The sequence below is a fragment of the Lissotriton helveticus genome, chromosome 5_1, assembly GCF_964261635.1.
Source record: "Lissotriton helveticus chromosome 5_1, aLisHel1.1, whole genome shotgun sequence".
NCBI lineage: Eukaryota > Metazoa > Chordata > Amphibia > Caudata > Salamandridae > Lissotriton > Lissotriton helveticus.
This window is the reverse complement of record NC_136065.1, coordinates 398,952,184-398,964,558: the sequence shown is the minus strand read 5'-3', so window position 1 is coordinate 398,964,558 and position 12,375 is coordinate 398,952,184. Positions and strand designations below refer to the sequence as shown.

At 42.2% G+C, this 12,375-nt stretch overlaps 1 protein-coding gene across 1 annotated transcript in view; it reads left to right on the top strand.

Annotated features, from left to right (window-relative positions):
• The window catches only part of LOC144752482 (claudin-16-like), an 82,635-nt gene that overhangs the window by 67,358 nt on the left and 2,902 nt on the right, over positions 1-12,375 (top strand). Inside the window, exons 3-5 of the mRNA XM_078640400.1 lie at positions 5,837-5,963; positions 7,831-7,992; positions 11,021-11,085. Coding sequence (XP_078496526.1) covers positions 5,837-5,963; positions 7,831-7,992; positions 11,021-11,085 — 354 coding nt within the window. The remainder of the gene's footprint in view (positions 1-5,836; positions 5,964-7,830; positions 7,993-11,020; positions 11,086-12,375) is intronic.

Below are 12,375 nucleotides of genomic sequence, written 5' to 3'. Positions count from 1 at the left end.
ACCCTCCCTCTCTGCCTTCTTATGTTGATGGAACAACTGCTTGACTTGATCAATGTCTGCCTTCCCAATTCCTGACGGGTATTCAAACAATTCAGGGCGGCCCAACTCAGTAAAACATGTTTTTAAATACTTAAGCCAGGGAGTGCATAGAGCGTTTTCAAGAGCCAAAAAATCATTAACTATCAAATGTGTCAGGGGGATTTCCTTACATAACCACATTTTCAGCCAACATAACAGAGGTCGTAGGGACAGGATATCGCTCAAATAGCCCACTCCTAGTTTCTCATGTACCATAAAATTAGAAGTGCTGGCCGAAACACATAAGAGCCGTTTATAGAACAAATTTTCTGTGGTTTGAAGTTGTTCCCCAGCCATATAGCCCCAGAGCTCACTCCCATATGCAGCCGTTGCTACAGATTTTGCATCATATAATTTAATCATAGCAGCCGTCGTTTTTTTACCGAGCTTTGACGCAAAGTAAAAAATGGAGGCTTTGACCTTAGACACATCGCATTTCTTTTTAGCAATTTGCGGGGCCCAAGATAGCTTAGAGTCAAAGAGTACTCCTAAATAAGAGAATGTACTAGAGAATGGTATAACTGCCTTGTCTAGTTTGAAGGTGTATTGTCTCCTTGGCTGTTTCCCCACCTGCATAATGAAAGATTTGGAGTTATTTACTAACAAATCTCTATCTTCCATAAACTTTTTAAAAGCATTAAGAAGCAATTGAAGGCCTTTTTCTGTTCTTGCTAACAGCACAGCATCATCTGCATATAGCAGAACAGGGATGCTTCTATTCCCCACTCTTGGGCTATCAGATTTCACCTCCCTTAGAACGCCATCCAACTCATTTATATAAAAATTAAAAAGGAAGGGGGCTAAAATACAGCCTTGCCGTACCCCCTTCCCTGTTCTAAAATCATCAGTTACGGATAAGTCTTGGGAATACCTAATATTTGCGCTGGTGTTATTATGGAGGTCAGCCAGAAAGTTTATGATATCATTGTCCACTCCTTTGGCCCTCATGGACCCCCACAGCTTCCCCCTGTTAACACAATCGAAAGCTGAGGATAGGTCCATGAAGGCCAAGTGGACTGTACCCTTTTGAACTTTAGTAAATTTACTTAATATTAGGAAGAGGTTCAAGCACTGAGTTGTGGTCGAGCGGCCGTTACAAAAACCATATTGGGCAGTGGACAGAATATCATTGTCCCTTGTCCAATCGGTAAGTCGCCGCAGTACTATTCTCCCCACAAGTTTTGCCATAGAATTAATCAGGGAAATAGGCCTGTAACAAAGGGGACTATCCCTATCGCCCTTTTTAAATATGGGCACAATGGTTGAGAGCCCCCATGAAGGCGGGCTCCCACCTTTGCAGCTGCGTTGATGACCGCTGCAATAATCGGTGCCCAGAAATTGGGATCTGATTTAAAAAGGTCCGGGGGTATCCCATCCGGGCCTGGTGATTTGCCCGCTGTGAGCCCCTCTATTCCCACCAGGACCTCTCCTATACTAACATTCAAACATGTACCCCCGGAAGTACGACCATAGGGTACCACATTAGTTTCACTTCTCCCATACAGTTGTTCTAAGTGTGCAACCCATTCCTCTTTAGTGATGACACATTCTAGCCCTTCCCCTGAGTCTTTCACCAGAAAAGGTTTCTTGAGCATCGCCCAAAACCTAGCACTATTTTTCAGTGTTTCTGGTTCCAGAATCTCAGCCCAGGCCTCATTCTTCAGTGCCTCCTTTCTTGTTGCAATAACTGATTTATACTCCTTACGTGATCTCTGAACTAATTCCTTGTTACGAGGTTTTAACATCAAGGCTGTTCTAAGATCACGAGCCGCTTTAGAGCATTCCTTGCTAAACCACCTCGGGCCATCGGTCCCTTTGCGTGTTACGGGTTCTGTCAGCGATATAGCTATTTTATCAGTTAGGCTGTTAAAATCAGATAGGACCTGAAGTGGGTCAGGGTCAGCCTCAGTACATCTAGTGATAATATCACTACAGTTAGTTTGGATATTCTGGTATATAAGGGCCGGAGTGCACATGGACCATTTTAAGCGGCGTCTACCATCAGTTACTGTGAGCCTACCCTTACCTAGATTTCGTCTTTCTGTAGCCACCCAGGGCCCCCTTAGGTGAATGGTCAAAGGGTTATGGTCACTGAGAGGATTAGTGTCAATGGAAAAGGAACGCACGAACTCCTGCATGGGGACAGTTAACAACATGTAATCAATAATTGTTCCCTTCCCGTGCCCTTTAAAGGTTGGTGTAAGAAAGCGCTTTGAGGGATCACATAATGCCATTGCAATGGTGAGACCATGTTCATTAAGTAAATTATTAAAAATTCCCCCCTCAACGGTGTGTTCCAGGTGTAGTCCATTTATTCTGGGAGAATACAATTCCATGAGATTTTTCCCTGGAAGGTCACCACAAGGGTGAATGTTAAAATCACCCATTATCAGCAAATTGTGAGAACAGTCCCTCATTGACGTGTCAATATACTCACTTAAGGTTTCTAAATTGCCAAGACTTGTAGCATTATTAATAGAATTATAAAAATTGATCAGACCAACCTTACAGTTGCCCGCAGATAAAACTAGACCTTGAATGTCAAGGTTACTAGAGGGCCTGCTAGCAATTGTACATCTCAATGCTACCGATATAAACATTACCATACCCCCCTTTGATCTCCCCCGAATTGCAGGTACAGCAGGTACAAAATATGCCTTATAGCCTTCAATATACATATCACATTTTACAGACCAAGTTTCTTGTAAGCAGATAATTTGAAAGCCCCTAATATAAGCTAACCAGCTTTCATCCTGCATTTTGTTTTCTAAGCCCGCCACATTCCAGCATATAACATTATTATTTGGTGTAGTAGGTAAAATCACCTCTAACTGTTGAACTGCAGGCGACTGAACGGTACTCTGACCTTCCGGGTCCCTCAGTCAATCGCAGGCTTCCAGCCCTGAGAGCAAGTTAAAACGGTTATGTAGGGGAACATTATAACTTTTGTTGTTCTGCTTATCGGCATTAAAGTTTCCTGTTGGTATCTGCCAGCTGTCAACATTTAATGCCGGTGTTTGCCACCCATTCAGCCCGCTAGTGTTGTGATTATACATGTATGGTGTTACTGGACTTGGAATCTGAACTTGTGATAAAGGTCTGAACCGATGGGGGTTATTAAGAGGTTTTTTAGGTAGGTTCTGATCGGGTGCATAAAAGTATCCCACAGGACGCACACAGACACTATTTGCATTATAGACAAGTGAAGATGCACGTAGCAAGACTGTGGCGACATGTTGGGGGTGCTGAAAGTTGACTATCACGCAGTCCCCCGTAGTTGATTTCCTTGAAGGACCGACCCAATTTACTCTTTCAGTGGATATAATTTGATCGTAAAAATGAGATGGGTAACCACAGTTTTTGTTTAGCCATCCCACCGTTTTATTTTTTAGGGAGTCTTGGGGTTCTCCATGAGATTGAGCTGATACTTCCTCATGGGGCGGAACATTGGTTAGTACCACCACATATGGGACACACTCAGGAGGGAGATTCACATTCCTGAGTCTGGCCCTCTGTGGGACCGGTACACGATTGCCTAAAGAGGCAGGGGCCTGCTGAATAGTCTGGTTTGATGGGGCTGTGCGAACCTCCGCCACAGAGCCTACCCTATTTACAGAGTTTAAGTGCCGATTCTGTTGCACGCTCTGGCTCCTGGCTTCAGTCTCCTTCCCTCTCCCAGCAGCGGTAGTTTTAGTGATTGTTACACCTGGAGCAAGGGTCATATGTCCCATCACTAAAGTGCCCAATCTTTCTACTTCGGACGCTACTTTTTCCAATTTGGCCATAATTGGGGTAATTAAATCTACAATTTTGGCCTCCAGTTTACACACTAATGTATTTATTAGTGCTTCTAGGTTAGTGTCAGACAGAATCACACTACCTTCGGTATTACTAGCCACATTATTAGGTTCGTCCAGAGCCTGGTTTATTACACTATTAATAATAGTGGCTTTGGAATTATTTGGTTGTTTAGTGTGAGTTTTAGTTTTTATAGACTTTCCCCTACGACACCCCTGAGTCTTTCTGCACTTCCGCACAGGTCTTTGAGAGGAATGGGCCTCCAGTGACTCTTCTGCTGAGGAGTCTTCCTCCGTTGTAACAAGCATGTCCACGCACTTCTCAGGGTGCACCTGTGCCTGTGCCACTGTGATATGGCCCTCTGTACTGAGTGCGGCATTTTCTACAGTGCCCTCGGGGACTTCTATCGTTTCATTAGATACAGAGTCCAAAACAGGGGGAAGACTTTTACTACCCAATGAGACCCTGCGCTCTTTATTGATTTGCTTTACTTTTTTTACCATAAAATTATCTATGGTGCGCAGACCCGATGCCGCTGGGTCCACGATAGTTGCAGGCATGTTAACAGGAGGCTGAGAAGTTGTATTAACCCACTCGCAATCAGCAGTTACCCAACAGTGTTAATAAGAAGTAAAGTACACCGATCAATGTCTTACGTGTGGGCTTTAAGGCTCTGTGATCAAAGAGCCAGAGTCCGTGGCCCGTCCCGTCCTCTTCCGACCACTGAGGGCCACAGAGGGCCCGCCCTTGTCCCGGGCTTCTCCCTGGCGCCTCCCGCGCGCTCCCGCGTCGCGGAGAGGCGGGTGCGGTCTTATAGAGAGAGAGGTGTGGGCGCGGCTTGCTCCCGGGCCAGGTGGTGCTGCTCGAGGCTCCTGGGGCTTGGAGTCCGCCTTGATTGACTTGCACGACTCCTACAAGCCCCAAGACTTCTCCCCACAAATGTCCGGTCCTTTTTGCTGCTCCGATATCACAGCCCCCTCTCACCCTCACGCTGCGGCTCCCGCGGAGCGGGAGCGGCGAGGTCCGTTTTACAGCTGGGAGGTGGGGCGCGGCTTGCTCCCGGGCCAGGTGGTGCTGCTCGAGGCTCCTGGGGCTTGGAGTCCGCCTTGATTGACTTGCACGACTCCTACAAGCCCCAAGACTTCTCCCCACAAATGTCCGGTCCTTTTTGCTGCTCCGATATCACAGCCCCCTCTCACCCTCACGCTGCGGCTCTCTTCTCCCCTTAGGCCAAACAGTTGTATATTTACCTGTGACATCCTCTAAAGATTACGGCAGCTCCATCTATCTGGGGCCTCTTGACTTTCTCTTATATCATAGTCTGATAAGTGAAACCTCTGGAGCAAGGCTTATTTTAAATATACTAAGTTGTGCTCCTATGAGCTGTCGCCTTTGAGAGCTTCTTTGAATTCCCATTAAACAGTATAGCGAATTTAATGGTTTTTGCCTGGTCCGTAGAACAGTCTGCAAGTCTGGTCCTAGCTATCTGAAGACCTAATTTCGGCTTTATCCCGTCTCTTGATGTCTTCCCTCTTTCTCTTCCAAACTGATTCTGGTTCCTCATAATAATCTCTTGCCATCTACTTTGAGGAAGAAACCGGAAACCTTCCTTTTAAAGTAGTGAGTTCCTTTTCCTTTGTATTTTGCTGTAAATTCAGCCTTCCCAATTTAGGACCATGCTGCCCCAATGGGATAATCGCCATGCTTTATACAATTATTAATAACATGCCAACCATCATCTAACATATCCTGTGTGTGGTAATGAGGAGTGATTTTGATAGAAGAGTTATGGGTTTCATGACAGGGTCCTAAATTACATTTGAGTAACTAAACACAATTTGTATATTTCTTTCAAGGTTTCGTTTCATAACCATAACTGCACTTTATGTATGTTTCTAAAAGGATAGATGCTGTTAAAATTAATGTTATGCATTATTTGTATCTTATACGTTTTTATTAGATTAACAGCAAAGGGTCTGTAGTGCTGAGTACCCGATGCAAAGGACTTTGGCGTGAGTGCGTCTGGGACAAATTCGTGAAGATTTGGACTTGTGATGTGTTCAGCTCTTACTTGAATCCACACCCAGGTAATTCATCCAATACAACATTTATTCTTCTTTTCTTCTTGATTATAGAGAAATCTATAGCCCTGACTTGGGGTGGTAATTTGTATGTGGCTCTCAGAATATAAACAGGCTCAGTAAAAATCTAATTACGCAAGTGACATTTTTTGAAATTTTGCATCATGCACTTAAGTATCATTTTCAGCCACGGGAGATTGGTTCATGCAGAAAATGTGTTGATTAACGAACGTTTTCTGGTAGTGTTTTACCAGTATCTCATTTGACCCTTTTAAATAAGGTATTTCCACGACTGTAATTTTCATTTGCAATTGTGCATATCTCAGTTTGTATAATGTTTCATACTTTTCCGAAGACTTCGGGCCATTTGTACGAACACGTTTTCCCCTAGACACAGAATGGGTAAAACACTTTGATACATCTGGCCCTTCATGACTTATTCTGAAAAAGATTGCAGTTTCAAACATGCCTACATTTGAACTGCCTCCTTCCAGTGTCGTGCTTTGCAACCTGTAGACAGGGGGAAGGGAAGAGGAAATTCTCCTGCATGGGAACAAACTCAGTTGTACATGATGTGAGCATTCATTCCACACTGGGTTAGTCCCCATTAAATCTAAATAAGTCTTTTTTTAGATCAACTTTCTGCTAACAGTGAACTCTGAACAAATATATAAATAAGTGATAATGTGCGAGATTAATACAACACAAGCAGTACTGTTACTGAGGGACCCTCAGAGTGCACTAAAGGACTATTTCTAGCTTCCTTTTCCCCCACATAGTTCAAAAACAGTATTTAGATTTTTGTGCAATGATTTATAATATATTTCCATATTTTATTCTTCAGATATTTATACAGAAATATTGTGTCCTAAATATCGTTAAGAAAAGTATAGTCCCACTGGGTGTAGAGTTTTTACACAATAGTTATGAAAATATATTTATGCCTGTCGATATTCTGTTAATATTAATCTGGCACCACACCCCCAGTATTGATCAGTAGAATCACTTCTAAGAAGTATGATTGATTTGTATATGTACCAAACACCAAGCACATGTCCGCATATCGCAGCCCTACCAGTAGGCCGGGGTGGGCTGATTTAGGCTGTGTCAAAGCGTGGGAGCATTGTAACGATGGTCCAATGATGGTTCAAGGGAATTGGTGTCTTTCTCACAGAAGCTCAATCCATGGGTTAGACAAGGCTGGAGATAATGTGTTTCAGCCTTGCAGGGTAAGACTAGGGTCAGGGCTGTCCTGTTCCATGGACAATGAGCATGTTTGGGAACAGTTGAAGTGGGGCTCACTATCCTTCCTAGTCATTGCGCAAGACTGTGGAAGAATCCTGAAACTTTTTGAGCATTCTCAAGTAATACTGATCTCCAAACTACAGTTTGACTTTAATTCCAGTTTTATTCATGAAATTAGTAATTCATTTTTATTTAGAAAATTTGCATACGTATAAATGAACTGTCTGCTAAAGTGATCTACTTTCATTCTGGCCAGGAATGAAGGTTAGATCTTGCAAGTGCATGTGAAGATAGCCTCAATGAAAAGATAAAATGTACTTTGTCATAACATGCCGTTTTGACAGTTGTAACTGCCATACCTAGTTTGTGTATGGTGATGTTTTCCTGCATGACAAAACAGCAACATTTCCATAAAAAAAAGATAAAATCGAATTTTTTATCAAGTGTTTATTCAAATGCTTATTTCATTAGAAAGATTCAATAGTAGGAAACATTTGGGAAATTTTAATAGCTCACATAAATATAATGAATTTTGCGTTGTTCCGGCATTTTTACAAGGTTATCCTGTCGGGTTTACATATGCATGCTCAAAAAATGATCTTAATGTATGTTTTTGTCTTCATTCCAGGCTCAATAATTCTAACCAGATCTCTGATAATCACATCAAGCATAGTTAGTGTGATGGCGTTCGTCTTCCTGCTTTTGGGATTCAAACATTTCAGCGTATGCCATGACTCGCTGACGAAGCAACAATATCTTCAACTGTCTGCTGCCTTTTATTTCCTTGTTGGTATGTTTTTATATGTTACAGTTCTAATAACATTCCATAACTACAGATCTTTTTATCAAAGTAATGTTAAATACCTAAAAGGATTAATGATTGAAATTCTGGCATTTTGAATGAGGGACATTGCGTCAGTTCGTGTCCATGAACCACATGAAAGAAGACTTATTCCTAGTTTTTCAGCGGGCCAGCTATAGAAATGTAATTTTACATTTGATAGACTTCAGTGGCAAGAAAATTGCATCAATGCTCTGAAATGTTTCTTAGTCAATTGTCATCTACGAAATTAAGTTCAATACTATTATGTACAGAGGTTCAAAAAACTTATATAAATATTCTGAAAAATTGTCATTCTATCACCAACATAAAATATATCCAGAAGTTCCTTGACTTGTAATTTTCTTCTAGTCTAGTAAAGTTGTTTTCTTTGATTCCATAGTGAAATAGTATTGGATGTATACATTGATGCTCATGTGTGCTTAAGTTTTTTTGTGGGCAAGAAAGGGGGTGTGCGACCCTTTTCCAAATTGTAAACAGTAGAGGGCAGGATAGAGGCATTTCCTTCATCTTCGAGAGTTGCAAAGAAAATATCAATAGTTTGTCTCCTCAGTGGCAGTCACAAAGTATTGGAAGGGCAACTGATACAAAAAGGGAAGCTGATCCACAATGTATTCAAGCCGCCTAAGCTCAGTATACTAATTTGCTGATGGGTGCAAAACAAAAGCATGTGAATCAAGCCCAAAATATGGTGGACAGCAGGAGCTATGTTATGTGTAAGAAAATGGATGACTAGTTGGGGAAGTTGTGAGTGAGTCCTTCCCAAGTAATAAGTCCCAACTTATGTTAGGTCCAACACACAGGTTCAATAAAAAATAATAACCATCGGATGAGGTCCCAATTAAGCAATTAATTCAAACTTCTCCGTCTCCGAAGTCCTCTTGTTGAGTGGATACTTTTCTCAACTTTGCCTGGTCAATGTTTCTACTTTCGGACTTGATCTCTTTTTTTGGTGTTAAAAAGCTTCTAGTGGAGCAAGCCTGAAAGTCTTCTCAAAATCCACGTTTTTCCCACAAGGTCCTACTTAAGCTCCAGAGGTTTTGGAAGTCCAAACATTATTTAAGTCCCACCTTTTCAGACTTTCTGGAGCAGTTCCTCTTGGTCACTTCTAAGGCACCCATGACCTCAAGGGCAGCACTTAGGAGCCGACCATAACTCACTTTTGCAAAGACCATCAGCAGGGTCCAGTCCAGGTCCATGTGCTACTGGCCAGCTAGTCACTCCAGGCAAAAAGCCACTAACAGATTTTGTGTCTCTGTCGACACACAGGAGGTCAGCCACCTGATCCCTGGAGTCCACTTGTCACCCTGGGTATTAGTTAGAGGTCCAGCCTTTCAAGTCTCCACCCAGTTCATAGACAGTAGATCCATTCCTCTTCAGTTCTTCTGCAGACCCTGATGTGTCTGAAGAGCTGTAGGTGAGATGCCACTTTTGCAGGATCTTCTTGCCAGTGTATGGGGATGACTCGTGGACAGTCCCAGGGGCAAACCTTTCCACTTGTGCAGCACATCCTTGTTGCATTACTGCAAACTATCCCAGAGGGCACTATTCTGAGTATAATCCCTTCTCCCCTTGGAGATTTCAGGTGTCCTAGCCAAGAGTGTGTTTTGCGAATGACCTGAATCGCCCCACTCATCACCCCCATCAAACAGGTTGTGGAACCAGCTCCCCCTCCCACTGGGCTGGTCCCAAGCTGGGTACAGATGTGCCAGGGAACAAAGACTTCTCCTTCCCAAATCTCCCTTTCCACTTAACTATGAGTGGGCTGGCCTCACTCACCCTGGCCCCTTTCAAGCTAACAAAATTCCTGAACCCTCCACAGCTACCCTTCCTGAGCTGAGAGAAGTCACATACCTCACACCCAGGTCTTCAGTCCAAAAGGCCTAAGCCATTGCTTCTTCTCTGGGGGCAGTTTTCACACCTCATTAAGGGGAAGCACTGACAGGGGCAAGCTGGTGGCAGCCTAATGGTACTCAGCCTACTGGAGGTTCGGGCAGGCAAGGTCTAATTTTTTAAAGGGTTACTTTACCTAATATTTTTATTCTGAAGCTTAGTTTTGCTCATAGGACAGCTACAGCCCCTCACAGTAAAATAGCTTTTGGGGGCCAGTCACTGTGGGCCTATAACGACGCTAAATTCTTGCATGAACCTCTATTAAATACTAGGCAACCCTACTTTTAGAACCACAAGTCCTACATGGGGGTGACATACCTATTGTTTAATAGTGGGCTCTTGTCTATCAAAATAGGTTATCTGACTAGTTTGCCTCAGCGTTTAAAAGTTCAGTAGTCAATCTACACAGATGATTCCTTTGTCAGCCTTGTGGATGACGTATGTGCTGCAGTCCATTAGTGACGTTTAACTTCCCATGCCATTGGTGAATTTTCCAGGACAGTATATGGTCTTACTGGCAAGTACAACAAATTAAAATTGGTGATTAGCTGATGTAACAATGTTTATGGTAGTCTGAGCACACACCGTGGGGCCTGGACAGCAAAGCCTGAGTGCACAGAGTTCAAACACCAGCAATACCAGTCAGGAAAAAAATTGGGTCACTTGGACAACAGGCATACAATCCATAGCTTGCAATCTAAATGCAAATATAATACTACAGCCATCCCCCACTCTAGAGGAGGACCGAAAATGATTACATATGTGTTCTGACGAACTAAAACACAACTGTGCAATATTTTATTTTAGCATACTCCCTTGACTCCAATTATGAGTACTGTAACACACTATTACATATTAAATTTTGAGATTTTGTTGTGCTCTTCAAATAATGCATTCAATGACATTTTTGGTGAAATAATGTAGATCTTTTTTTAGCAACATTTTGTGTGTTTAAGTGAATGGATGCAAGTCTACATTCTTTAAAACATAGTTATCATTATTTCTTAAAATATCTTTTGTACTTATATATATCATATTATTGAAAATGTTGACATTGTGAAATTATTCCAACATTTTCTTTCAGGTATTTCATCATGTGCTGGCATTGTTAGATACTGTGTGTATGTTTACCATGTTCACCAGTACGAGGTAAGGTAATTCTTTATCTTTAAAACCATATTATAGTATTTATTACTCTTTTTCAAATGGGAAAATATCAAATTGTTTGATATTATGCTGAATTTTATTTGTAATCACTTCTAGAACACTATTCTTATATTTTTAAACGTTACAACCAAATTTACTTTCCTTGCACCACATAAAGGAATTCCTTGCTGGGTTAAGCACATTAATGTGTACGGAGATCACCACAAGTGTGGAGTTCTATGCACCTATAAATCACACACCCCACACACATATATACACACACACACACCAAATGGTGGAAAAGTGGATATATTTCAAGGCCTGGCTAGCCTTGAAAATTTGTGAACTCCTTCATACATAACGATTGTCGGCATTCACAAACTCCTCTGATTTCCCTTCCTTCCTTGGAAAGGATCAAGTTTTAACTCTAGCCATGGGCTAATGTAAATCCCTTTCCAGTGAAACAAGGGGAATAGATCACTCTTAGATTTGGAGGGCTATGGGAGAATGGGATTCTTCATGGATAAAAAGTAAAACAAAAACATGAGTGTTCTTATAGATGGTCCTATTGCACCTGTGCAGAGATCTCCACTAAGGAGAACTCCACTTAGCAGGAATAAAATCCACTAGGAATATAACACGATCTTCCCAAAAGTACAGCTAGAAACTGTCGCCTGGTACAGCTTTCTAGGTGTACTCCGAGGGCAGAAAGTAGGAAACTTATGTGCAGGTAGAGACCTTAGTCAGTACTTTTCGAACTGTGTTTTTGAATCTGGTTATCGCTTAAGAACTATAGACTAAACCCAATTATGAAACCACATGATGCTGATGATTGAGTAGGGTGGATACGTATACAACATATTATCGCTATGTACTGCCATACCGCAAATCAAGTTATGCACTGAGTCTGCATCATGACAATGCTGAAGCAATAGTTGCTTTCCAGTGCTATGGTATCACATGGGAAAGTATTTCTTCCTCAGTGTTTCCATGCTTCATATGGGTCTGTAGACACCAGAAGAATTTCTGTTCATTGTTTCACTTGCCTTATAGAGCATCTCTTGGGTATCCAGATACTCAGGTAAGGCGGGGAAACAAGCACAGCACTTTGCAAACACTATCCTCGCATTCTCGTTCAATTTGTAGTCCCTGCAGACCCACACTGACAGCTATTCGGCAAACGGAAAAAATGATGGATGAAAGGCTGAACAATGCAAGCATTCACCCCCATGCACAAACGACCGGGTTTAATCCATTGTTCTGTTGCTCACTGATGCAGCGGGGCTAACATAA